This window comes from Staurois parvus, unplaced genomic scaffold (genome assembly GCF_062004578.1).
Source record: "Staurois parvus isolate SC_StPar_1 unplaced genomic scaffold, SC_StPar_1.0 ptg000867l, whole genome shotgun sequence".
NCBI lineage: Eukaryota > Metazoa > Chordata > Amphibia > Anura > Ranidae > Staurois > Staurois parvus.
In genome coordinates, this window is record NW_028318663.1 from 1,051,018 (window position 1) to 1,078,150 (window position 27,133).

Below are 27,133 nucleotides of genomic sequence, written 5' to 3' on the forward strand. Positions count from 1 at the left end.
CACTTGCCTAGGGCGGCATTTTTCAAGGGGGCAGCACCTCCCCCCAGAAGAAGGGATGAAAGAAGGGACATGCGCACCATGGGAACCAGGTGGGATCCAAGAGAGGCTGCTTGATGGTGTATGTAGAGCCTGACGTTCGTTCCTGGGGATGTCCAGAGCTGTGAATGAGTGCCTCTCTATCGCTGGGGGGGAGGTGGTAGTGGAAGGCTCTCCTGGGTGAGGTGCAGGGGTGTTGTTGGTTGGTCAATGTCAGGCTCTCTCCGCAGGAGGGGCAAGAGGGGGTTGTGTTGGTCAGTGTCCGTGGGGGCAGACGATTTGTGTGTTGCCTAGGGCTGCACAAGACCTAAAAGCAACACTACACACAGCTATGGCTCTTAAGCCTTGGACTGAGGGCTGCAATATGCACATATCATTGGCCATGGCCATGCGACTGACCACTCTGACACAATATGTATGAAGTTGAAGTACCTCAGTTTATGACTGTAAAGGAAAATTGATACAGCGGGTAAAATAAGTATTGAAATGTTCACCACATATCAGTAACAACCCATGCATAAGGTTGCAAAGGTCTTGAGAGAGCTTTTTGCTTTTACCCATCATGAGATGTTTCATGTGTGACACCTTGGTAATGAGACACCCTTTTATAGGCCATCAGTTTATACCGAACTAGCTGATATTAACATGCACTGACAAGCAGCAGGATTGCTTTCTAATTACTGATAGATTGCAGCTGGTGGCTTGGCTTTTCATGCCTTTTTGCACCTCCCTTTCTTCATGTGCTCAATAATTTTTCCCTGTGTCATTCCATTTTATTACACGTAACTTAATTTCTGAACTTATTTACAGGCGTACCACGGTTTATGAACGCCTCGGTTAATGTAATTTTCGGTTTACAAATGAAAAGTCATTGAAAATAATGGCTCTGTTTACAAATTTGTTTCGCAATACGAACAGATTAATTGGTTTTCAATGCATTTACATTTTTTTTTTTAATCATATCCCGGTACAGTATTTATGCCTTTAAAGTGCACTTTATGAAGAGTTTTGAACAGATAAGACTTTCTTTGATTTTTTTTTCTGACCTCCGGAACGGATTCATTGGTTTTCAATGCACTCCTATGGGAAGCCGCGTCTTGGTTTACGAATATTATGCAATACCCGCAGAATGCATTAAATTCTTAAACCGAGGTACGCCTGTTGTAACGGAACCGACCCAGACTGCGCTTGAGTGCTTCCGTTAGAATACCGCTTCCCCGTCCAAACACCGACTACAGACACCACAGCTGACCATACAAGACTAGACGACACCAATCTTGAAGTAAACCAGGAGGTAGACTAGTTTATTTTAATACAGATACAAGATATATACACTCAGGGGACAACCCCCCCCCCCCTCCCTGCATAATGACACAGGGTGGGGCAATCTACATTTAGTAACAAGAGACACACCAACAGACAGTCCCATCAGGAGGGAGGACTGCTGGAGACAGACACCCCCTCCACCCCCCATCCCCCTAAGCTAATACACATAAACACATACATCCCATAATAGTTTGCTCCCAAACCAGACAAACAATAGAAAAATGGGATTTAACCACATGACATTAAACAATCAACAACCCCCAAACAATATTAGGATATATCATTCTGTACCCCTAACAGGCACAGGGTGACTTGCACATAATAGGGATATGGGGAGCTGAGACAGGGGTCTCCCCACCTCTCCAAAGTGAGCTGTGTTCCATGGGCCCCCCCACCCAAAGTGATTCCTGTCACACCTGTTTTTTGGTTTCTTTGTATGTATGGATTGTTACCAAAATTTCATGTCAATAACACCTTTTAGAATTATATTTGCAGAGAAAAATGGTGACGTGTTCAATACCTATTTTACCCGCTGTATAGGAAATCTCTGGACAAGGCTTTTTAAATCTGTATTCTAGTTTGTGTAGATTCATACAACTGTTCTATTAAAACTTTCAACTCGTTTTTTTTTTTTTTGTCCAGAAAGAGATTCTGAACACTCCTGGCCTCACTGTGGGAGAAGGATCTGTAGAAGATTTGATTTTGGATCCACCAGATCCTTCTCATCCTGGAAAGTGTCAAGTCAGTGGGGTGATTCTAGGTAAGAAACTTTCTTTCTTCTTTAGAAGGATTCAACCTGATGCCACCCTTAACTGAGCTTTTATTGTAATTTTGGCCCCATTCACACTTGCAAATTGGGGGTGTTTATGATTGCCCTTGGGGAAACTCAGCGGGGATTCCTGTGCATAGGTGCCAGTGAGAGGTTTAATTTAAAGGGTAACTCCACTTTTGAGAGAAAAAAATGGCAAAAACTAATATAGCATATACAATTGCGACACAAGTCATTATGTAAATGACAGTTATTAACCCCTTCAAGTTCGGACATTTTACCCCCTTCCTGTCCAGGCCAATTTTCAGCTTTTTGTTCTCAAAGTGAAGTTACTTTTTAACCCCTTCCAGCCAGCACCTCCCTGCCCTTTAAGAGTTTCAGATGCCGGGAGGCGGGGCGTGGTTTAGGGATCATGTCACATGACCGGGAAAGGTCCCGATCGAAAGAGCGGACCGGGACCTTTCGGTGAGTACCACACATGCGTGCTGGGAGAGCGCAGGGCGCGCGCTTTCAGCGCACATGTCTTTTGTTACATGAACGCAAATGTGCGGCCGCTCGGCGTCTAGGCCCAGACGCTGGGAGGCCGCACATTTGTGTGCGGCCGGCGTAAAGGGATTAAGGTTTGGTTTACATATGCATTTTGCGTTTTGATGCTTTCTGCAGTTTGTTTTGCGATTTTTTCTTCACACATTTTTGACATGTTCTTACTGCGTTTTGCTCAGTTTTGCTTTTTTTTTTGATCAGTGATTTTTTTTGTTGCTGGGCAAAATAAAAATGCAAAACGCGGCAAAAACGCACTACCGTGCATTTCAGCAGCTTTTCCATTGAACTCTATTGTAGCAGAAACCCTGCTTCTAGCTTTTAAAAAAGTCCCTGACCCTTTCCAAGAACGCAGCAGCTCAAAAAAAGCATAGATGTGAACGTGTCCCATAGGAAACCATGTTAAGTGGAACTGTAGTGCGTTTCTGCAAAAAGCACTAAAAAACGCATTGGTGTAAACGGAGCCTAAAGCAAAGGGAGCCTGGCAGAGCCCACAGCTATTCGCAGACATTCACTTGTAATCACACATGCCATCACTGTCTACTTCCAGGGCCAATTGTGTGCAGGCATGAGTGAATACATGTGAACGGTCATGGAGAGATGCGCGGCACCTAACCGCAGACATCTCCACGGAATTGCAAACGATTTGTGAGTGTGAATGGGACCTTATAGCTCCTGTATATGTCCAGGGTTTTGTTGCCTTCGTATTTGCTGTATGGGGATGATGGCGATATAGCAGGTTTGATGTGTCTGTGTGCGATTACTGTTCCATTTCCTTTCCTACTTGCGCCATTCATGATGCAGTTGACCTATGTGCCCTGGACACAGGGTTCTGCATTCTAGCTGCAAAGCCTGGAAACAAAGACATTTCGGGAAAAAAGAAAAAAACAATTCAGCGTATAGGTGGCCTTGTTGGTATACCTGCTGAGTATATTCCCCTCCACTACTGCAGTGGAAGTAACATCATTTTTTTCTTAATATATGGAATTTGGTGTTTCATTCACCTTTTTAAGTTCATTAATAAATGTACAGACTGCAGATGCAATAAATGAAAGCCCAACTCTGGTCCCAGAAATAGGTATACAGTCACACGGATATTCTACGAACCTTCTCCTATTTCATACTGTTGCAGCATTTGTGCAGGGTGTCTCACTGTGTAGTAATCAGCTCTCAGTAACCGATCTGGTAAGGACCACCGACTCCTCTCTTCCTCTGCAATACAGGTTTGTGGGAGGACACATGTGGCTATTACTCAGGTAGAAGTTGCAAGTCACCTCACCATCTATTGGTGCAGACTTCAATAGTTCTTGTTAGGCTAGGTTAACATCTGTGCGGGTGGTGCCGCTGTAGATCCACATGAAAATCCGTGCAGCTGCACCACCCGCACAAAGGAATGCAGACCATTCTAATGGCGTGGACCCGTGGGCGGGTGCCATTAGTTCTAATGGAGTGGACCCGTGGGCGGGTGCCATTAGTTCTAATGGCGTGGACCCGTGGGCGGGTGCCATTAGTTCTAATGGCACGACGCCCGCACTGGAAAATGCAACCGTATTGGGTACCGAGGTTCCCGTGCAGGCTGCGTTTCCAGGAGAAGTGCAGGGACTTCTTCCCTGCGTGTCACGGGGCACGGGAGTCCATTCAAATGAATGGGCTCTCGTGTCCGCGCAAAACGCGGCCTGCACGGCCGCATATATGTGAACCGGGGGTCACTCAGCTGTGTCAGCACTGAGGAAGGGGAGTAGAACATAACATTTTTACTTGAAGAAAAAGGTGTAGAAAACAGGATTTCTTAATAAGTATCCAGCAGTTAGTGGTTAGCACTTATGCCTGGCTGTACTAGGGTCGTCGGTTTGAATCCCAACCATGGCACTATCGGCCTAGCGTTTGCATGTTCTCCCTGTGCCTGTGTGGGTTTCCTCCGGGTACTCCGATTTCCTCCCACACTCCAAAGACATGTTGGTAGGTAATTGGCTTATGCCTAAATTGGTCCTAGTATGTGTATGAATGGGAGTTAGGGACCTTAGATTGTGAGCTCCTTGAGGGCAGGCATTGATGTGAATGTGTAATAAATATGTAAAGCACTTCATAAATTGAAGGCGCTAAATTAGTACCTATAATAATAGTCTTTAAGAAGCATTAATAATCTTCAGACCATGCTTTGTCCCTCTAGCTGATGGAAGTAAGATATTGTCGAACAGCGTAGTCCTGACAAATGGCACCTTCCTTAGAGGAACAGTTCGGATTGGCCTGGAACAAATTCCTGCTGGCCGCTGGGGGGAGGAGCCTGCAGTTGGTCTTGCACATACTATGGAACGCCTGGGCTTCACCATCGGGAGGCTGAAGACTGGAACCCCACCTCGCATCTTAAAGGATTCAGTAGACTTCAGTGTTCTGGAAAGGCACGATGCAGATAACCCACCTGTGCCATTCAGCTTCATGAATGACAGAGTCTGGATCAAGGTGAGACACTTAGTCTATGTAAACCCTCACCTTGTAAAACCACCCATTCAGTTTAAATTAGAAATAAAAGGCAAAGCATTTGTGTGTGTGTGTGTGTATGTATGTGTGTATATATATATATATATATATATATATATATATATAATCTTAACCCTTTTTGTCCCCCTTTTTTATAATCACATTCCCTCTGTTCTCAGTTGCATAAGAGATGGGGGGAGGAGGAACAGCAGTTCACTGAACTTCCCAGTGAAAGACTGTGCAGGGAGTGGTGTGGGGGTTCAGGACATGTCTGATCATTGGAGCAGAGCACAGCTAGAGAACTGACCACTCTGTGTTCTCATGCCTAGCGTGGTCAGTTTTTATTAGGGAAAGCAGAGGGTCTGGCTGGAACACAAAGGAAGCAATACAAAGTGCACAGGATACTTGTTCATACAGGCACATGGCACAGCAGGCACATGGCACAGCAGGCACATACCAGGCATATGAAATCTTGGATTTACACATTTTTTTAAAGAGACTTAAAGGGTCAGTCCTCTTGATAGTTATTTTTGTTAGAGGTGAAATCTGCTCGAGTGAATCATACACCGTTGGTTTTTATTTTTTATTCACAACTAAACCTTCTATGACTTGCTGAATCCATCGGATGAGTGTCATTAATTTACCTTGCTTTCTATAGCCTGAAGATCAATTTCCATGTCATCTGACCTACACAACTCCTGCGGTGGAGCAGATCATTCGGGACAACTTACACCTGAACAGTCATGTCAAGGAGACAAGCATGGGGCCCAGGTATAAGGTTTGCCCGTACTGATCACATGACCCTGTTGAGTTTCTTTGTGATTTTTAGACCTGCCCTCTTTAGGTACTGCCCTTCCATTGAGTCGAAGATCTTGCGGTTTCCTGGCAGAAGGCATCAGGTGTGGCTGGAGCCGGAGGGAGCGGATTCAGAGGTTATCTACCCTCAAGGGCTGTCTGTGACAATGCCGGCCGAGGCCCAAGAAAGGCTTCTGAGGGAGATTCCCGGGCTAGAGAATGTTCATATGCTTCGCCCAGGTCAGTGAATGCACTCAGAGCCCTTGGTTCAACAAAAGGTCTCAATTTAATTGAATTAGATAATGAACCAGGTATGATAAGATATATTCCTTAAGTCTTATTTAAAGTAAAACTTTTTTTAGTTTTGAATAGCATAGAGAGGGATTAGAGACACTGTCAAGTTTTTAGGGGGGGTGGGGGGGGGGTGAGATACTGTTGGGTAGAGTCACCCTCTCCATTTGTCCTGTTTACCGTTATCACCAAATGTGAAAGTTACAGAAAATCCCAAAATTTAGGTTGTCATCTGAACAGAAATAGAGGGGAAATCTTCCAATGGAGACACTAGTTCTGGTGACCATTTTGACAGAAAGGGATTTCGTTGTTTTAAAGGGATTCCTTCTCAGTTCCTGTTTTGTCTGTGGGACAATATGTGAAGGGATATCACCCCAGTGGGCCTTCAGATGGCCAAAAAAACCCAAAAAACTGACGGGTTAGATCCCTGTGGAAACAGAAACAACCTCTCCTGTGGCTCTATGACCCAGAGCAAGGGTGGATGGATGGGAACAGAACTTGAGAAAATTCGACCACCAATGCATAGAAGGTTGTGCTGCTCTAAAACAGGCTGGGGAGCAGAGCTCTGATGAAGAAGGGACCCCCTTTGAAACGCGTCAGCCTTACTTTCAGAGCCTACCCCTGCAATGTGACTCGCACTGGTTCTACACTCCTAAAGTTCCTTTGAGGGCCTATATGCTTGATTTACTTCGTTGTTTGTGAGTATTATTCTCAATTTAATAAAATCACAGTCTGCTGAGGTAATGCGCAAGGTTGGTGCGCTTTCTTTTTGTTTCACTTTGCAGGGGTTATATCCCTTCCTTACCTTTTTATCCAAAATGAAAAAAAAGTTTAGCATTTATTTATACTTCAGAATACAAAGCTGGTGTGAAACATACTAAGCGTCCTATGCACAGGCTCTGATAAATCCTTGCATTGTTCGCTCTAACATCGTTATTAAAGCTGAATTCCAGGAGAAGCAGATATTCTCTACATACAAGTGACATGTGTAATCTTAAAGGAGAAGTACAACCAAAGCTCTTTTTTTCTCCTGCGGATCACAGGAGTGCAGTTCATTCTGCTGAGAGTTCACAGCAGCTGTGAGTACTCGGCGATCGCTGAGTTCTTAAAGTTAGAGCCGGCGGAGGACAGATGCAGCCAGGGCCAGTGCTAGACTAGGCAAGACCAGCTACTTGCCACCCCCCCCCCCCCAAAAAAAAAATGTATGTAGGAGGATTTGTTTAATCTCTGCATATCACCTGAGGCCAGTCACTTCACTGGGTATATGGAAGGGTTTACAGCCACTTTAAAGTGTAACTGAACCCATCGATTTAACGGTCTCCCAAAACAGGGCCCTATCACAGGATTGGTCTGAAGGGGTCCACCTGTCCGTTTTTCTAGTGGACCTAATAGGACACTCGATTCCCCTCTGGAGTGTCGGATGTAAACAAACATGTGTTGGTCTGCTAAAAACAAACAGAAGGGGATCTATTCCTCTTCCATCTGGGTGGATTGGAGGGCAGTCGGGTGTAAACATACAGCCAGTCCGTTTACATCCCACCACCCATAGAGCAGAGTGGGCTGTGTCTGTGTCCACTCTGCATAAGCGGAGCAGACACAGAGCTGTCATCCGCCCATTCCGCTCAGCAGGGGATCCGCGGACAGGTCCCCCACTGAGCAAGTGGATTCCGCCTTATGTGAGGCCTTACATTCAAGGCATACCACGGATGATCACTGTCACAGCTGCTTGTGCTCTCTACCAAACTGTCAAGCTATCAAATGACTGGACACATGTGCAGCATCATGGCAATTGCAGATGAAATAGAGGCCAAGGTGGCAGCTTCCTTGGCTGCAAAAGATAAGAGGGTTTATTTCCATTTTAGGAACTGGATTTCCACTGCAGCTGGTTAATCTGTGGCTGCTTAATGCGCAGTACACAGGCACACGTGTCACTTTCAGCAACCAGCAGGTTATCTGAGACTTTTCCTTTACTCACGGTCTGTTGTTTATGCTGCATGCTGTTTAGGGCTGTAAGCGCTGCATTGCATTTGCAGGTTACGGAGTGCAGTATGACTTCATGGACCCCAGACAGCTGCGATCCTCACTGGAGACATTTCTAGTTCAGGGACTTTTCCTGGCTGGGCAGATCAACGGCACCACAGGGTATGAAGAGGCTGCAGCTCAGGTACCAGGAGATGCATCTGTTATTATTCCAAAAACAAATTCTCATGTTATGACTTGGCAAAAAAAAAATGCCCTCTGGTCCCTTCTTTCCTGTCCCCTCTGCCCTCCCGCCCCACATCCCCCCCCCTTCCCTACCCCCCTCTTCCCTACCCCGCTCACAGCTCCCCTCTTCCTCACCCCCCCCCCCTTTGATACCCCCCTCTTCCATTTCCTATCTCCTTTCTCTCTCTTTCCTCTCTTTTTTTTCCTATCTGTATTTCTTTTCTTTTCCTTGACTTTCAGCTTCCATATTCTTTTCTGTTTTATCTTTATATAAAAAAACAAGCTAGCTGTAAGGTGGGTTTTCTATATTGTACGACTTTTGCAGATGGAACAGGGACATGGCTTACTGTTATCTCATGATTATACTGTATGGATGTTCCATTAATGATTACACTTTGACAACCTTGTACTGATTGTACTGCACTACTGTGTCTGTTTGCCACCCGCTGTTCAGCTTTCATAAATAAAGAATTAAAAAAAAAAAAAGCCAGATAGATGAAGTGCTAGCATATTGTTAACCACTTGCCAACCGCGCCATAGCCGGATGACAGCAACAGCGGGGTTGTCCAGTTCTACGGACACAGCTGATCACGTGATGCGGTAAAAGACTAATCACAGCAACCTTTTACCACGTGATCAGTTGTGTCCAATGACACAGCAGATCACCGGGTAAATGCAGTTGCCGGTTATCAGCTGCACATTGCTCATGCTATCACAGTGTGAGGAAAGTACTGCCGATAACTGGCAATTGTCAGAGGATGGATTGGCACTGATCATCAGGGCACTGATGATCAGTGCCACCCACCTGTGCCCATCAGTGCCTAGTAGTGACACCATTCAGTGCCCCCCATCAGTGCTGCACAGCAGTGCCACCTATCAGTGCCACCCATCGTTGCCCAACAGTGCTTTCTATCAGTGCCCATCAATGCTGCCTATCAGTGCCGCCTCATCAACACACATCAGTGAAGGAGACAAATTACCTGTTTGCAAAATTTTACAATAGAAACAAATAGAAACTTTTTTTTTTTAATTGTTTGCTGTTTTTTGTTTATAGCGCAAAAAATAAAACACCCAGCAGCGAGTAAATGCCACCAAAAGAAAGCTCTATTTGTGTGGAAAAAAAAAAATAATTTCAGTATGGGTACAATGTTGCATGACCGCGCAATTGTCATTCAAAGTGTGACAGCGCTGAAAGCTGAAAATTTGCCTGGGCAGGAAGGGGGTATAAGTGCCCGGTAGGAGAGGGGTTAATCATAACTATTTTTCCAATACACGGTATATACACAAAGGTTTAAATAGTTACCATGTGATGTGTATCTGCACCACTAGATGGCAACTTAAACCCGTGAGAACATCAGACGAACGATCGTCTTTTCTGCATGCTGGTCTCATATCGAAAGTGAAGAGGTTACTAAAGTAACAAAAATTATCCAAAAGAAATTTCGGAAGTGATGTCATGTATTTGTATTCTATTCTCAGACGAAAACTGTACTGATTAAACAAAAATTGTACGATCTGGAATGGTACGGGAACAATTTTCATGTTTTGTTCCTTCAAATAATTGCAGAGGAAAGCTGTGTGCTGACGATCAGATTATTGTACGATCGCTTAGAAAGCGGTATTTTGCGTACGATTTTCTGACCGCGTGGACTAGGCTTTACTAGCAATAGTCTATGAATATTTTCTTCTGATCGCTATGCATGTCTTAAAGTGGAACGCTCCTGGCCTCAGTATCACTTGTGGGCATTACCTAAGGTGGTCCACAGTTTTAGGAAGCTATGTACAGCCTCTCCCGCCAGTCATGTTTTTCCTCACATAGAGTACATCCACACATCAATCATTTTGACATTTACAAAACTCCTTCCAAGAGCCGGCCCACTGCTTGCATAAGGACTGAGGGCTCTTGAGAGGAGTACTGAGGCAGGATGCTTTGATGTTTTCAGAAAGTTATGTACAACAAACAGCTGGCCCCTCCCACCTGGCATAGTCAGCCTACGTTGCATAGAGCTGCACAGAGACCCACTGATGGCATCACTAGGTCTAAAATAAGGTCTGTAAAGAAAATGGGTTTTATTTTAAATTGTTGTTAGCATGTTGGCGGGGGGGAGGCTTGAACCAGGGAAGGAAAAAAATAAGCAGATTAACCTTCAGGTTTAGATCTAGAACGGTGGATGTGCGGTGTAGGCCTGCAGCTGAAAGGAAGGGCCAGAGAGCTTGGGGAAACATGAGGATAATTGTATAGTATATGTGATGTTGGAGTTCCAATAACGAGTCGCTGTACCTGTAATGTGCTATAGGGTAACTGCTTTGTTCATTGCTTTGTATGTCCCAATGCTGCAGTTCTTCAAACATGACACTAGGGACCGCACTGAACAAAGGCTGCCTGTTGTGGTGCGTGGCTTCCACAAATAATATTTGTCTGGTTATGCAACTTCTGTTATTACTTCACTAGAACCCAGTTTTCATTGAGGTCCTCCTTGCTGAATTTTTTGTGTGGTTGGGACCAATGGTGCCTGGCATGTGACCCTTACTCACTGGACTGCGCTAAAATTTTGTCTTTTTGTTGCAATCATATGTTGTGTTTGCCTTGCCAGGGGATCATCGCTGGAATAAACGCCGCTCTCAAGGTGAAAGGTCAGCCGGCGTTCACCGTTAGCCGTACAGAAGGTTACATTGGTGTTCTCATCGATGACCTGACCACGCAAGGAACCCGGGAGCCGTATCGAATGTTCACCAGCAGGGCGGAGTTCCGCATGTCTCTGCGACCAGACAACGCCGACATGCGTCTTACCCTTCGAGGTGAGGACCTAGTATGGTTAGAAGAGTTTGGAGCATTACATCGCAGGATGTGTCCACTCTTATAAAACAAAAAAAGTACGGCGCTACAAATACAAAACTACAACTAGACAAAAAATAAATTATAATGTCCAATGATGTGCAAAAAAAATTTACCTCCCTAGCGGTCTGATTATGTCAATATTTCTGTGCTCAAAGCGGTACATTTTTTTGCATGGAAATGTGTCGTTTTTTTATTGTAGGTCTGTAATTTATAGGAATAACTCACTGAAATCTGTCAGAACAAAAGTCTAGTAAACATCCCGGGTATGATAAAATTTGAAACACGAAATCATAAATTATAATTTGAATAAATAATCATAAAAAATAATAATATAATATTAATAAATTTAATTAAATAATATAATCAAACCAAAAACACTGACATTTGAAATATAGCGCCAAGTTCGCACATCACTGAGCTCAGTCGCAGAATCGTTTTCAGTGTCTGATGAGGAATTTCCCCCACGAATCATTATCACTCAATTCTGCAAGTGGTTCTGATTTACTATCGCTGTTCTCTAGCCGGTCTAAAACCGCTTTTGACCTAAAGGGACGCTTTTTGGATGCCATGGACGTTTCTCCAGGCAGAAAGAACAGTAAAAATGCAGGCAGGGCGCCGGACAAAGCACTCGGGACAAAATGTATGTGAAATGGTTTGATACAGGAATGGAATACTATATGATTTTAGTGTATTTTGTGAATGTCACTTTTTAAAATTTCCCGCCGGTTCCGTCTCCTGTACGTCCCGATGCTCGCAGGGACCGGAAGACTGATGCTGGCATCGGCCGGAGGACATGGCCGGGGACGCTGCAGGGGGGACATGGCGGGAGCGCAGGACAAGGTAAGTGGAACAGGGATCCCGGAGCAACGCTGCAGTGTATTCTCAAGTGTAGCTCGGGGTTACCGCTTTTGACACTGATAATTAACCCCGAGCTACACTCGGGAATACCGCCAGGGAGGTTAAACATAAAGTCTCTAGTGACAAATAAATGTTCAAATGATTAAAAAAAAAAAGTCTTGGGGATCCACCAGCACCTCAAAAAATACTGCCTGTTACCAGACTTGAGTGACCCCACAATTAAGTGGCAGTCAAGAAATGTGTAGTGCGGATCCCAAATTAGGATGACGAACTCCGTTACTGCTGACTCCGGGGGGATACGGTGCACTCCAAATACTGGATGTAGATAGATGCCAATAGGATCCCTCTCATTGGATTCTCAAATCAAGTCATTAGTACTTAAGACAAATTGCCAAATATAGACCTAAAACAATGAATTATCCTCAGAGGACAAAGTCATCCTTCCCTGCCGCCCCAGTTTAGGGGTGTGGCTAAAGGATAGAGCTGAGCAAACCAGGACCGGAGTCAACACTTGGTCCTCATGGCAGGGCACACACTTCTTACTGATCTCCCGGGGGAGATAGAACTGTCCTTATAATGAGGCTTCCCTCCATACTGCAAGGGTTAAACGCTTGTCTTTGCCTAGAGTATCAGGAAAAAGCACTTACCCCTACCATGGCTCCTCCGTTCAGCACACCTGAAGCAGGTGCATCATCAATGTAGGACCATCATTCCTGCAGTGCAAGGTTCCTTTCATGTATTGGGGGGCGATCTGCAAACGCCAGGGGCAATAATCTGCAGATTCTGGAAGTGGGAATCACTAGTGTTTACGGTTTAGCTGCAGCTGCTCTGCCCACATGAATGCACAACAAACTGTGCCAGTGGCTGTCTATGGGAAAATGCACATGTAGCGGTTCCCTGCAGCAGGGATGGATGATCGCCACTGGATGCCGACAGATTAGTACAGGCTCTGAAATTCCTTCCTTAACCACTTCCCGTGTGGACCATGGCCGGACGGGAGCAGTGCAGGAGCGGTTGGTCGTTTATAAACGTTCTCCCCGCTTCCCTGCCTGTGAACGCTCCCTGGGAGCGCGCTGCAACTCAATCCAGTGCCCGCTGTGTCCATTCCGATCATGTGATCACTGATTGGCCAATCCGGATGCATTCTGGATATATTTTTTTGCTTACAGTTCACAGCACATTCCGTTCCGGTGCAGTTTTGATGCCGTTTTCCATGTTGCGGGAGAGTTTTCCATGGTGCGGGAGAGTTTTCCATGGTGCGGTGCAGTTTGCCATGGTGCGGTGCAGAATGCCATGTTGCAGTGCAGTTTGCCGTGTTGCGGGTCAGTTTGCCGTGTTGCGGGTCAGTTTGCCGTGTTGCGGGTCAGTTTGCCGTGTTGCGGGTCAGTTTGCCGTGGTGCGGTGCAGTTTGCCGTGGTGCGGTGCAGTTTGCCGTGGTGCGGTGCAGTTTGCATGTTGCGGGTCAGTTTGCCATGTTGCTGTGCAGAATGCCATGTTGCGGTACAGTTCTGTGCAGCATGTTCTACTTTTTTTTCTGCACCAAAAACTGACTGCACTGCTGTGAACTAGGGCCAGGAATAGGAATACATAGAGAACACTGTGCATGCATTTTTGATGCAGAAAGAAGTGGGAACTAGCCCTTAAGGTGAATTAGACATTTTTTTACAGCATGCAATCATTCATGCAAATGAGTCACGTGACCATGTTATCGCATGCAGTAATCTTTAGTGAACTGACCCCAAAGTTATTAAAGTGCTCTTTACTGGTATAACCTTCTTCTTTGTTACATGATTGTTATACGTTGTACCCTTGTTTATTTACTTCAATAAAGTTGCTTTACAAAGTAAAAACCTGGCTTTACTATCACTATATTAGCACCCCAAAAGTATCTAGCAGTGAAATTATTGCATGGGAACAGGCAAAACCACATGCACAGTAGTGTGGACCAACCCTTACTTCATTTTTATCAATGTAAAGTCTAGCATAATAACAGACACAGCAAAATACCTGATTGCTATCTTAGTTCACCAGGAAAGCCTCTTCTGTGTTCCTCTGGTGTAGTTTCACTTTGATACTGGGGCTTGACTTCATGGCAGAGCCTTGCCGACAGCCATCCCTGCCCAAAAAGATTGTCTCAGCAGCCCCTACATGCATGTCCTTGGGAAAGGGAGGTGGCAGTGAGTGAAGCATAGCCATGAAGTCATGGAACGTTGGCCCCTGGGAAAAAAATGATGAACTTCTTCCCACCCCCATAATGCACAAGAGACTGGGCTTTAATGTCTAAATGCTGCACATATGCATCCATAGGTGGCAGAGTCTTCTGTGCTGAAAATGTGTTCCCAACACAGTGACTGAGCTATTCAGACAGCTTTCGGTCCATACTAATCAGACGTCAGCGGGACCGGCGCCTGGTCATGTGACCACTGTGACAGCTAATCAGTGGTGATGAGGTTTCCTCGGCATTAAATACATATGAAAGAGGGGCTGGGATGGAAGAGGTTAAAACTAGATCAGAATGGGGCACAGAAGAGGCATTTCTGGTTGGTTGTAGCAATACACTTGAAGAATTACTTGTTCCAGGTTGTTGTATAAAACCTCCCTGAAGAAGTGGCCGCTCACACCTCCCTGAAGAAGTGGCCGACCACACCTCCCTGAGGAAGTGGCCGACCACACCTCCCTGAGGAAGTGGCCGACCACACCTCCCTGAGGAAGTGGCCGACCACACCTCCCTGAGGAAGTGGCCGACCACACCTCCCTGAGGAAGTGGCCGTCCACACCTCCCTGAGGAAGTGGCCGTCCACACCTCCCTGAGGAAGTGGCCGGTGCTGGGCCTCGAAACGTGCTGTCAATGTGTTCTATGTAAAGTCTGTGACCAATCACTATCAACTGTGGAAGACGTAGGCTCTCAAACAGCTCCTTCTCTTACATGTCCCTCTGCTGATCTCCGCTCCATTTTTGAGACCCAAATCCTCCACTTCTGTATATTTTGCATATTTTCGATCGTTTTTACATTCTGCCGTTCTCCTTTTGCACAGTACAGTATATTTCTGGTCTTCCTTTCAGGATACGAGGAAGCGGGCTGCGTGTCTCAGAAGCGGTACGATCGGACACGAGTGACCAAAGAAATGCTGGAGGAGGGCCTAGATACGCTACGTTCTATAAAATTTGCATCCCAGAAATGGCAGCATCTTGTCCCAGAGGCGCAAATCAGCAACAATCGTGTCAACATGCTCAGGTGACCCTCAACCTTGATACTGCTGTCCATAACTATATACAGTTGCAAGAAAAAGTATGTGAACCCCTTGGGATTACGTGGAGTTTTGCATGAATTGGGCATAAAATGTGCTCTGAACGTCATCTAAGTCACAACAATAGAAGAACACAGTCTGCTGAACATAATACTACACAAACATTAGATGTTGCCATGGTTTAATTGCACATAACATGTAAACATTCACAGTGCAGGGAGGAAAAAGTATGTGAAGCTTTGGACTTAATAACTGGTTGACCCTCCTTTGGCAGCAATAACCTCAACCAAACGTTTCCTGTAGTTGCAGATCAGACCTGCACAATGATCTGGAGTCATTTTGGACCACTCCTCTTCACAAAACTATTTCAGTGTAGCAATATTCTTGGGATGTTTGGTGTGATTCACTCTCTTAAGGTCATGCCACAGCATTTCAATCGGGTTGAGGTCAGGACTCTGACTGGGCAACTCCAGAAGGCGTATTCTGTGCTGTTGCAGCCATTGTTTTGTTGAATGACTTGTATGCTTTGGGTCATTGTCCTGTTGCATCACCCATCCTCTGCGGAGCTTCAGTTGCATTACAAGTTTCAGCAAGTCAGTAAATCAGAGCGAGCCCACCTGATTTCCTGGCATGAGGCTGCCCAGCATCATATAGCCCTTTCAATAATGCAGGCTCAGCAACATGTGTGGGCATTACCTAGGGGGGTCTGCATGCAAACATAGCCTGCCTAGGTATGCCCACTCCTCCAGACTAACACCCACCCATCAAGGCATTTTTATATTTTCATAACTCCTCCCAAAAGTCAGCTTACGGCTTCTGTTCTGTATGAAATGCTGCTTTATGCCTTGACGTACCTCCACAGACCTAGTCAGCCTGGACAGTATGCGTGACTTGGCACCATTCACAAGCAGTTTAAGTGTCCTTTCACATGGGTGGTTTGTTTTTTTCTTCAGATCAGTCACGTTTTTTTCAAAGAATAAACGGTTGAGTTTACATTATCCATTTTTCATTCGTTTACATCCTTTTTTATCTGTTTACATTGGTCTACATCCGTTTAGGTCCATTTACATCTGTTTTTCATCCGTTTAGATCCATTTACATCCATTTTTCAACCATTTGTCTGTTTTTTCATCTGTTTACATTGTCATCCGTTTACATCAGTTTTTTTCATCCATCCTAGATTGTAAGCTCGAAAGAGCAGGGCCCTTGACCCCTCGTGTTTTGTATTGTTACTGTATTGTCTCATGTTCTGTCCCCCACTATAATGTACAGCACTGAGCAAACCTTTTAGCGCTATATAAATACTGTATAATAATAATAATAATTAACATCCCTTTTTTTTTTTCATCCGTTTTACATCCAGTTTTTTCATCTGTTTACATCCTTTTTTAATCTGTTTACATTGGTTTACATCCGTTTATACATCTGTTTACATCCGTTTTTTTAATCCATTTACATCTTTTTTTTATCAGTTTACATCTGTTTAGATCCATTTAAATCTGTTTTTCATTCATTTTTGTCCGTTTTCATCTGCTTACATCCGTTTATGGTCTGTTTACATCCATTGACATCCGTTTTTTTGTCTGTTCCATTATTTTTTGCGGAAGAAAAATAGGGCTTCTGTTCAAAAAAACGGATGTTAACGGATGCGGACATTAACGGATGTAAAAAAGATGTTCATCCGTTTACATATTTTTTTTGCTCCGTTTACATCTATTTTTCATCTGTTTACATTGGTTTACATCCTTTTTTACCTGTCTGTTTACATCCATTTTTTCATCTGTTTACAACCGTTTTTTCATCCGTTTTTGGTCCTTTTTTCATCCGTTCCATTATTTTTTGCAGCAGAAAAATAGGGTTTTCTTCCATTCAAAAAAATGGATGTTAACAGATGCGGACATTAACGGATTTAAACAGATGAAAAACGGACAAACGGAACGCCCGTGTGAAAGAGGCCTAGCTCTTTTTTACTTCAGCTAATTGTAGTACAAAGGATGTTTTTCCAGTCTGTTATGCAGGCCATAGACGGGTCGAAAACCGGCTGTTTTTAAAAAAAAAAAAAAAAAAATGAAAAATCGGTCGTTCAACAGGCCGATTTTTGTCCCGCCTGCATTTAATTACTTCTGTCCCTTGCAGAGAGCTACACTATTATATTTGACATTAAAAAGTATTGCGGTTGCAACATTGTATCTATTTGTATCCATTTCAGATACAGATGTTTTTATTCAGATACAAATAGACACATTGTTGCAACCGCAATACTTTTTCATGTCAATTATAATAGCAACTGGAATTCTTCTTCCTCTTCTTCTTGTTCCTCTTCTTCTTCTTGTTCCTCTTCTTCTTCTTGTTCCTCTTCTTGTTCCTCTTCTTGTTCCTCTTCTTCTTCTTGTTCCTCTTCTTCTTCTTGTTCCTCTTCTTCTTCCTCTTCTTCTTCCTCTTCCTCTTCTTGTTCCTCTTCTTCTTCTTTTTCCTCTTCTTCTTGTTCCTCTTCTTCTTCTCCTTCCTCTTCTTCTTCTTCTCCTTCCTCTTCTTCTTCTTCTCCTTCCTCTTCTTCTTCTTCTCCTTCCTCTTCTTCCTCTTTTTCTTCTTCCTCTTCTGCCTCTTCTTCTTCTCCTTCCTCTTCTTCTTCTTCTCCTTCCTCTTCTTCTCCTTCTCCCTCTTCCTCTTCTCCTTCTCCCTCTTCCAATTTGCCCATCATTGCCACGAAAATCGGCCGATTTTTTTCCAACTTTACCGATTAAAAAAATGTGCCAAAATCCAGAAAAATGGCCGACCAATTAACCCATTAATGGTGCAAAAATTGACTGATTTTTTTTTTTTATTTCGGCTGAAAAATCAGCAGATTTTCAACCCATCTATAGCCGGCATTAAAGTGTAAGAAGACAGTGACTTCCCTAAGCCCTGCATCTGCAAAGTACTAACACTGATTGAGGGAACATAAAAGAAAGAGAAAGAATCTAGCTAGGGCTGAACTAACTAGCACTAAACAGGAGGTTAGGACAGAGGGAACTACCATATCCAACAAGTTGTTTGTAAACATGTTGTAGTGGCACTAACTAGCCACTAGCTATCGCCAGCTACCAATCTTTAGTGGGGACCAAGTGCTATCTTTCACAGCTCAGTTGGCGCACTTTTAGAACAGAAACATTGTCTGCCCAGGGACACATGTATGCGCAGTGTGGGTGTTAGCGATCACCCTGTAGCTGCTGCACACGTTTGTTAGCTGGTCATACAGGGGTTACGGTTTCACTTTGTAGGACGTTAGCGGATCTGTGTGATAATACAGACTGGAACGTTTTGTAACTTTGTTTGATATCTTCTTTCTCTAGTGCCTTGGATGTGCTCAGGTACAATGGAGTGGAATCTGGTGCTCTCTTCACAGTGTTTCCTGAATCTCTGAAAAAATTCAGCGAAAGGCCAGACATAGCTCAGCGGCTAAAGATAGAAGGTGAGCATAAAGATGGCCTCCAGTCTTGTGCAGTTGTACCGGCTCCTCTCCTGAAATGGCTTACTCTGATTTCACTGCACACTGTGAGCTTCTCACAATGTGCATTAGAAACTGCAGCAAGTCAGAGCCTGTCTTATTTCCTATCAGGGGGACCTCCAGCATTATCTAGATCTTTCCTCCTCAGCCTGACTGTCCCTGGACCGCACCTTTCATTCATTAAATGTTCTTTCAGTTATGCATGTGGATGCTACCTATGGTGTTCTGCCTATAGATGCAGCTCCATAAAAGAACAAAGTTTTGGGTGCAGTTTGGTTTGACGTCCATTGTTTAGTAGTCATTAAGTAAACTTTTTTTTCTGATTTTAATCTTTTTAGCCCTATATGAAGTGCACATCGCTGTCCAGAAGAAGGATATCGCCGAAATTCGGAAAGATGAGTCTTTGACGTTGCCAGAGGATTTGGATTACATGAGCCTTGATACTGGCTTGTCTATTGAAGTTCGAGAGAAACTGACTCAAAGTCGGCCTGAAACGGTAAGTCAGACTTCCTTAACCTGTGGCGGGATTGGCTCTTGAACATGTGACCACTGTGACAGCCAGTGGTCACGTGATCCTTCCCATCCCCTGGAATTTCAGAACTTAGCCACTTGCCCTCCGGAGGATTTAACCCCCCCTTCCTGACCAGGCCATTTTTTTGCGATACGGCTTTGCGTTACTTTAACTGACAATTGCACGGTCATGCAATGCTGCACCCAAATTAAATTTACGTCCTTTTTTTTTTTTTTCTCCACGAATAGAGCTTTCTTTTGGTGGTGATCGCCTGTGCGATTTTTAGTTTTTGTGCTATAAAGAAAAAAAAAGACTGACCATTTTGAGAAAAAAACTATTTTTGACTTTTTGCTATTAAACATGTCCAGTAAAAAAATGAAAAAAATCTAATTTCCTCATAAATTTAAGCTTCAATGTATTCTGCTCCATGTCTTTGCTAAAAAAAAAAAAAAAACCACAACACATGTAAATTGGTTTACGTGAAAGTTATAGTATCTACAAATGGCGGTATAGATACTGTATATTTTTTTTTTTTTTACCTGTAATGGCAGCAATCAGCGACTTATAACGGGACTGCAGCGGGCATACGGACACTGGGGGGGAGCTGACTTGGTGCCAGTGACATCCTCAGTGACACCAATACAGTGATCAGTGCTAATAAAAAGCATTGACACTGTACTAATGGCACTGGGTATGAAAGGGTTAATGTAGAGCCATCAAAGGGTTAATTATGTGCCATTTTATAATGTGTGCTGTGTTTGTGCTTCACTGTAAGCACACTGCTTTGCATGGCTTTGCATTTGTATTAGCAATCATGTGTTAAAAAAAAAAAAAGAAAAATCCTGATCACTTGCCCAGAGTAGTTCGATGTTACTATGGTAACATTGTATTGCTTTGGTCACAGTGTGCAGAAAAAAAAAAGGAAAAAAAAGAAAACATAATGTAATAAAAAATGATTCCTAATATCCATGAATTATATTCGTATTCGCCATCATAATGTGTTAAAAAAAATCCTTATCACTTGCCCAGAGTAGTTCAATGTTACTATGGTAGCACTGTATTGCTTTGGTCACAGTGTGCGGGAAAAAAAAATAGTAAAAAAAAGAAAACAATGTAATAAAAAAAAAAAAAAAAAAAAGATTTTTGAAAAAAAAAATACAAATTAAATTATTATTATTTTCACAAAAGAAATGTAGCAGAATACATTTTGACCTAAATATATGAAGAAATTGTATTTATTTGCAAAATTTTAAAACCGAAACGAAAAAAGTGCAGTTTTTTTCCACGTTTCAGGGTTTTTTGTTTTATTTAGTAAAAAATAAAAAAAACTCAGTGGTGATTAAATACCATCAGAAGAAAGCTCTATTTGTCTGGAAACAATGATAAAAATTTCATATGGGTACAGTGTTGCATGACCGTGCAATTGTCATTCAAAGTGCGGCAACGCTGAAAATTGGCATGGGCAGGAAGGGGGTAAAAGTGCCCGGTATTGAAGTGGTTAATAAACATGAGAAGCATGTTCAGTGTTAGAGCTCATTTACCTGATGATCCTGCCACAAAGGTCCTTGTTCAGACTCTTCCTGTTAGGCACCTTTGACAGGGAGTGGACTCGTCTTGCTCAGTGGAGAATGTTTGCTGCTCCCCCTACTGAGCAGAGTGCAGCGAGCGGATGACACAGCCCACTCTGCTCTATAGACAGTTGGTTGTAAAGGGACTGGCTATCTGTTTACACCTGGCTCTCCTCTGATCCAATCTGCCCAGACAGAGGGGAACGGATCCCCTTCCACTTTTTTTTTTTTTTTTTTTTTTTTTAAATCTGATTGGAGGTAGGTGGGTGTAATCAGACAAGAGTCTGTTTACATCTTCCACTCCATAGAGATGAATGGAGGGTCTAATTGGGTCCACAAGAAAAACTGACAGGTGGATGGACCAATTGTGTTGAAGGGCCTTATGTGGTGACAGCTGTCTCCTGGTTGAGACTAAAAGGGGCAGTTCTGACACACACTGCACAGAGCAATGATGTGCAGCTGACCGCATGTGCATGTAGACAGGAAGTGGCTGAAAGAGGCTGGAGGAGATCGGCAGCTGTGAGATTTAACAAAACTGTATATTATGGAGAAAAAAAAAACATGGCAATTGTTTATGATAGACAGTACTTCAGCAAATGTAACCCCTTTACAACTGCCTAACATATGTGCAGCGGCAAAGTAAGTGGCAAGCGTTCATATGCATCGCTGGGAGGGGGAGGTGTTTATGTGTTGAGAGCGCGCTCACTGCTTCCTCCCAGTACAGCGACCAAACTGTCAAAGACAGCTTTCAGTCTGGACTAATGTTCAGTAGCTGGCAGGTCCAGTGTCATCCCTAGGGGGGTGCGGGCCGCACCGGGTGACACCATCACGGGGGTGCAGGAGCAAGTTGCCAGCAGAGCAGCTGGGCTCTGTGAAGGTCCTGGCCAGTTATCGGGGTGATCCTGGATTCCCGGCACAGTGACAGCTGCCCCCGGTGTAGCGGTAAAATGAGTATCCCGTGAAGATATGTATCCCCTGAAGCAACTGCGCATGTGTCCACTTTCAGGTCGAAGAAGCCGATCTTTGACTTTAGCACAGAGCTGCCACAATTAACCCCTTACAGGCTGCAAACTGCTGAAGCTGATCCCGCGGATCACTATGGGTGGCAAGATCAGTTAACCCCATATAGGTTGAACCTATACAGGGTTAACTGATCTTGCAACCCCTAGTGATCCGCGGGATCAGCTTCAGCGGCTTGCTGCCTGTAAGGGGTTAATTGTGGCAACTCTGTTCTAAAGTCGGAGATCGGCTTCTTCAGCCTGAAACCGGCACATTGCTTCAGGGTATCCATATCTTCACGGGATACTCATTTTACCGCTACACAAGCACAGCTCCTTCCTCTCTAGAGGGGTGACACCATGTGTTACCGCAGCGGGATGCCTCTGGGCAGGTCACACGATCACCGGTCCTTCCCACCCCTGGGCTTTCAGAACTGTTAAAAAGGGATGCTGGGATGGGTGAGAAGGAGGTTGACGTCATCCAGGTACAGTTTGATCTACTTTAACCTTTAAAAGAAAGTCAAGTGTTAACTTTTAGGGTGAACCTAATAAACATGAATGGTCTGAAATGAGGAGATAAGACTGAATTAAACTCTCTTTATAGATCGGAGCAGCTTCTCGCATTCAAGGAATGACACCGGCCGCCATATTGAATTTACTTCGTTATGTCAAATACAGCAACCGGCGCGTGAATAAACCAAGGCCGTATGTGGAAAGAGGACCTGTCGTAGAAACCGACACTCTCCAGCAACACCAAGTATAGCAAACAACCAAAGAACTGGTCTACAGGCTGTTACATGTACTGGGGAGGTTACTGGGAGCTGTGGGAGGGCCTTATCCCCGTAAGTTGTTGCTGCAGCACCAATTACTGGGAGTGCTTTTCTGTAATATAGAATATAGTTGAATATTCACTTTAAGCTTTGTTCATGTATGAAAACACACACAAAAATAAATTGCACCTAGCGAGAGTGCGTCCTTCACTGGAGGTAGGAGACTCCGGCTTCAATGGGAAAAATGTATATCCTTGCGGGCAGGGTTTACTGTTATATATACTATAAATAGAAGAACAGCGGTCATTTCGATTTGCTTCTAATAAAATATTGTTCTGTTTAGCATGTGTATCCTTTATTTTGGGAATGTCATGAAATTGCCACCATTTTAGAGAAAAACAAAATCCACAAAAAAGAGTTTTTCTACTTACAGGCGTAGCTCGGTTTACGAACGCCTCGGTTAACGTAATTTTCGGTTTGCGAATGAAAATTCATTTAAAATAATCGGTTTACAATTTTTTTTTTGCAACGCGAAGCGTTTATAGTGCCGGCCCCGTGCCTTTTAAAGTGCACTTTTTTAGAAGGGGTTTTGAACAGATAAGATTTTTTTTATTACTTTTTTCTGATTTTCTGACCTCCGGAATGGATTAATTGTTTTTTTTTTACAAAGAGCTTTATTGAATATTAAGCAAAGATAAACAGACATTCGGAACATAGATTCAATGAGCAACAATCATAAATTGTATTGGGAGAGGGGAAGCTAGTTCAAGGCATGCATTGATGAAGGCATAAGCTGAAAGGTTTACATAGGTGCCCTGTAAGAAAGGATGGGGGAAGGGGTTGGAAAGGAACGATTAACAAACCTTTGTGGGTCAATGATAATATAAACTCTAAAGGGGAGTTTTGCTACATCAACATTATAGAAAACAGGAAAGGCACGAGGAGAGGCCTCTCCAAAAAATGATACATGTTCAAAGCCTAGAGTTTATAAAGGAATCTAGGGATTAATTGGTTTTCAATGCATTTACTAATTTTTTTTTTAATCATGTCCCTGTACAGTACTATGCCTTTAAAGTGCACTTTATAAAGAGTTTTGAACAGATAGACTTTTTTACTTTTTTTCTGACCTCTGAAATGGATTAATTGGTTTTCAATGCATTTACAAATTAATTTTTTATCATGTCCCTGTACAGTATTTATGACTTTAAAGTGCACTTTATAAAGAGTTCTTAACAGATAAAATACTTTTTTTTTCTTTTTTACTGACCTCCGGAATGGATTAATTGGTTTTCAATGCATTCCTATGGGAAACCGCATTTTGGTTTACAAATTTTTTGCAATACGAAACATCCCGCAGAACACATTAAATTCCTAAACCGAGGTACGTCTGTACTTGTATTTTGCCCTGTATCGGAACCGACCAGTCTGCGCTTGGGTACTTCCGTTATAATACCGCTTCCCCATCCGAACACCAACCACAGGCACCACAGCCGACCAAACAAGACTAGAGGACACCAGTCTGTCTGAACATGGAACTCTTTATTTGAAACTCAAACTGGCTTTTTATACACTTGGGGCAATCCCCCCTCCCTGCATAATGACACAGGGCGGGTCAATCTACATTTAGCAACAAGAGACACACAGGTATTCAAACTTCACACCAGCAGACAGTCCCATCAGGAGGGAAGGCTGCTGGAGACACCCCCCCCCCCCCACTAAGCTAATACACATAAACACATACATCCCATAATAGTTTGCTCCCAAGCCAGACACACATAAGAACAATGGGATGCAACCACATAACACCAAACAATCTACAGCCCTCCACCCCAATATTAGGACAGATCGCCGTGTACCCCTAACAGGCACAGGGTGACTTACACATAAGAGGGATATGGGGAGCTGAGACAGGGTTCTCCCCACCTCTCTAAAGTGAGCTGGGTTCCATGGGCCCCCCACCCAAAGTGACTCCAGTCACATGCCCCATTTGTGGAATCTCACTCACCCGATCGTGACTGGGGCAAAGCAGGACTTCACCTTTCCATGCCAAGTTAATAACCAGATTCAACACACTACCCAGCTGTGCAACAAGAGAAATACCTTGTCCCAAAGATAGTCCATTGGGGGGAAAAAGTTTCCAGGATTGTTGGGAGGCCTGGCAAGTGCAAGAACTCTTGGATAGCTTAGCCTGGAAGCCACCCTCTCACTTCTGTGGTGGACAGCTTGGTTCAGTGGCTGTCCATTCACTTCTGTGCTGGACAGCATGGATTAGCGGCTATCCACTTCTATGGTGGACAGCTTGGTTCCACAACCACGCTTTCACTTCTATGGTGGGCAGCTTGGTTCCACAACCACGCTTTCACTTCTATGGTGGGCAGCTTGGTCCCACAAACACGCTTTCACTTGTATGGTGGACAGCTTTGTTGCACAGCTGCTCATTCATTATAGAGGTAGAAAGCTTAGCTCAGTGGTTGTCCATTCACTTGATCTTGCAGTTACTCATTCACTTCTTTGGAGGACAGCTTGGTTCTTCAGCTAGTCATTCACTTCTTTGGTGGACAGCTTGGTTCTGCAGTCACTCATTTACTTCTGTGGTAAGCAGCTTGGTTCTGCAGTCACTCAATCACTTCTCTGGCAGACATCTTGGTTCTGCAGTTACTCATTCACGTCTATGGTGGACAGCTTTGCTCTGCACTCACTCATTTACATCTGTGGTGACCAGCTTGGCTGCACAATTGTCTATTCACTTCTATGGTAGACCGCTTAGCTCAGTAGCTGTCCATTCACTTCTATGGTGGACAGCTTGACTTGGAGGGTGGACACTTCTATGACAGATAGCTTGACTGGAGGCAGACCATACAGTTTTTTTTGTGGTGGACACCTTGACCTGGAGGCTAGACACTCCTATGGTGGACAGCTTTACCTGGAGGCTGCTCATTCACTTCTATGATGGACAGCTTGACCTGGATACTGCTTATTCACCTCTATATTGGACAGCTTGACCTGGATGCTGCTCATTCACTTCTATGATGGACAGCTTGACCTGGACTCTGCTCATTCACTTTTATATTGGACAGCTTGATCTGGAAGCTGCCCATACACATTTCTAAAATGGACAGCTTGATCTGGAGGTTGCCCAATCACTTCTATGATGAACAGCTTGACCTGGAGGCTGCCCAGTCACTTCTGTGATGAACAGCTTGACCTGGAGGTTGCCTCACTAGCCGTTGCACACTAGCCAGTGTTCCCTTTACTGGACCCTTAGCTGACTATATATCACATCAGGGGGAGGTTAACAGCAACAGTCTATGACAGGGGTGTCAAACTGGTGGCCCTCCAGCTCTTGCGAAACTGCAAGCCCCACCATGCGTCTGCCTTTGGGAGTCATGCTTGTGACTGTCAGTCTTGCAATGCCTCATGGGACTTGTAGTTTGGCAACAGCTGGAAGGCCGCCAGTTTGCCACCCGTGATATAGAGTGTAGCGCTGCTCCCGTAGGAGCCTCTTTAATACCGTCCATGTCCTTCCCCAAACTTTGCCCTTGCAGCCAGTCACAAAGTATTTTCTACATCTAGGTACACACACACTTTTGCTCATTGTTGTCACTGATCAGTCTAGGGTTGTTGTTTTTGCAGTTTTATTGTTAGAGAACTTGGGTAGGGATGGGGGATTCGTGAGATACTTCAAGAACAGAACTATAGACAACAAGGACTCTATCTGATCTCTTAGTCAAGCTTTAAGTGAAGTCCTGGCTGTAAACAGGTAAAAGACATCTCCTTTGCAGCAGCAATATCAGTAACTTCAGGTTAGAGCAAAGTCCCTTGCAGCAAATCGTAAATGATGAAAGTTCTCCAGGACACTAGCCGCCGGAGTTCCCGACTGCACCCTTACCGGACTATACATCACGTCAGGGGAAGGTTAACAGCAACAGTCTATGACGGGTGTCCAAGTGGTGGCCCTCCAGCTGTTGCGAAACTACAAGTCCCATCATGCCTCTACCTTTGGGAGTCATGCTTGTAACTGTCAGTCTTGCAATGCCTCATGGGACTTGTAGTTTGGCAACAGCTGGAAGGCCACCAGTTTGACACCTGTGATGTACAGGCCTAGTGTACCCACCCACATTCACTACAATTCCCTGTGGTTGATGGGAAATGTAGTTTCCTTTTACTGTAGAGAGAGGAGAGGATATAATGTCATCCCGACTCTTACACCGCCTCCTGGTCAGAGAAGATGCTGTTATCTTTTGAATTACAGAGATGAGGTCATGATAATTCAATTACTCTTTTCTCTTCAATGGTAAGGAATTTACTTTGGGAGTCATGCTTGTAACTCAATCTTGCGATGCCTCATGGGACTTTGGCAACAGCCGGAGGGCCACCTGTGGTCTATGAGATCCTTAAGTTGTCTGTACTCATA

The 27,133-nt window shown here is 44.1% G+C and overlaps 1 protein-coding gene across 1 annotated transcript in view; it reads left to right on the forward strand.

Annotated features, from left to right (window-relative positions):
* The window catches only part of MTO1 (mitochondrial tRNA translation optimization 1), a 30,986-nt gene extending 7,925 nt beyond the window's left edge, over positions 1–23,061 (forward strand). The window contains exons 4-13 of the mRNA XM_089655779.1: positions 2,005–2,122; positions 4,842–5,131; positions 5,808–5,920; positions 5,994–6,184; positions 8,269–8,399; positions 11,035–11,239; positions 15,201–15,372; positions 18,718–18,836; positions 19,211–19,368; positions 22,554–23,061. Of these exons, the coding sequence (XP_089511905.1) occupies positions 2,005–2,122; positions 4,842–5,131; positions 5,808–5,920; positions 5,994–6,184; positions 8,269–8,399; positions 11,035–11,239; positions 15,201–15,372; positions 18,718–18,836; positions 19,211–19,368; positions 22,554–22,712 (1,656 nt within the window). The 3' untranslated portion in view covers positions 22,713–23,061. The remainder of the gene's footprint in view (positions 1–2,004; positions 2,123–4,841; positions 5,132–5,807; positions 5,921–5,993; positions 6,185–8,268; positions 8,400–11,034; positions 11,240–15,200; positions 15,373–18,717; positions 18,837–19,210; positions 19,369–22,553) is intronic.
* Positions 23,062–27,133: the final 4,072 nt, after the last annotated feature.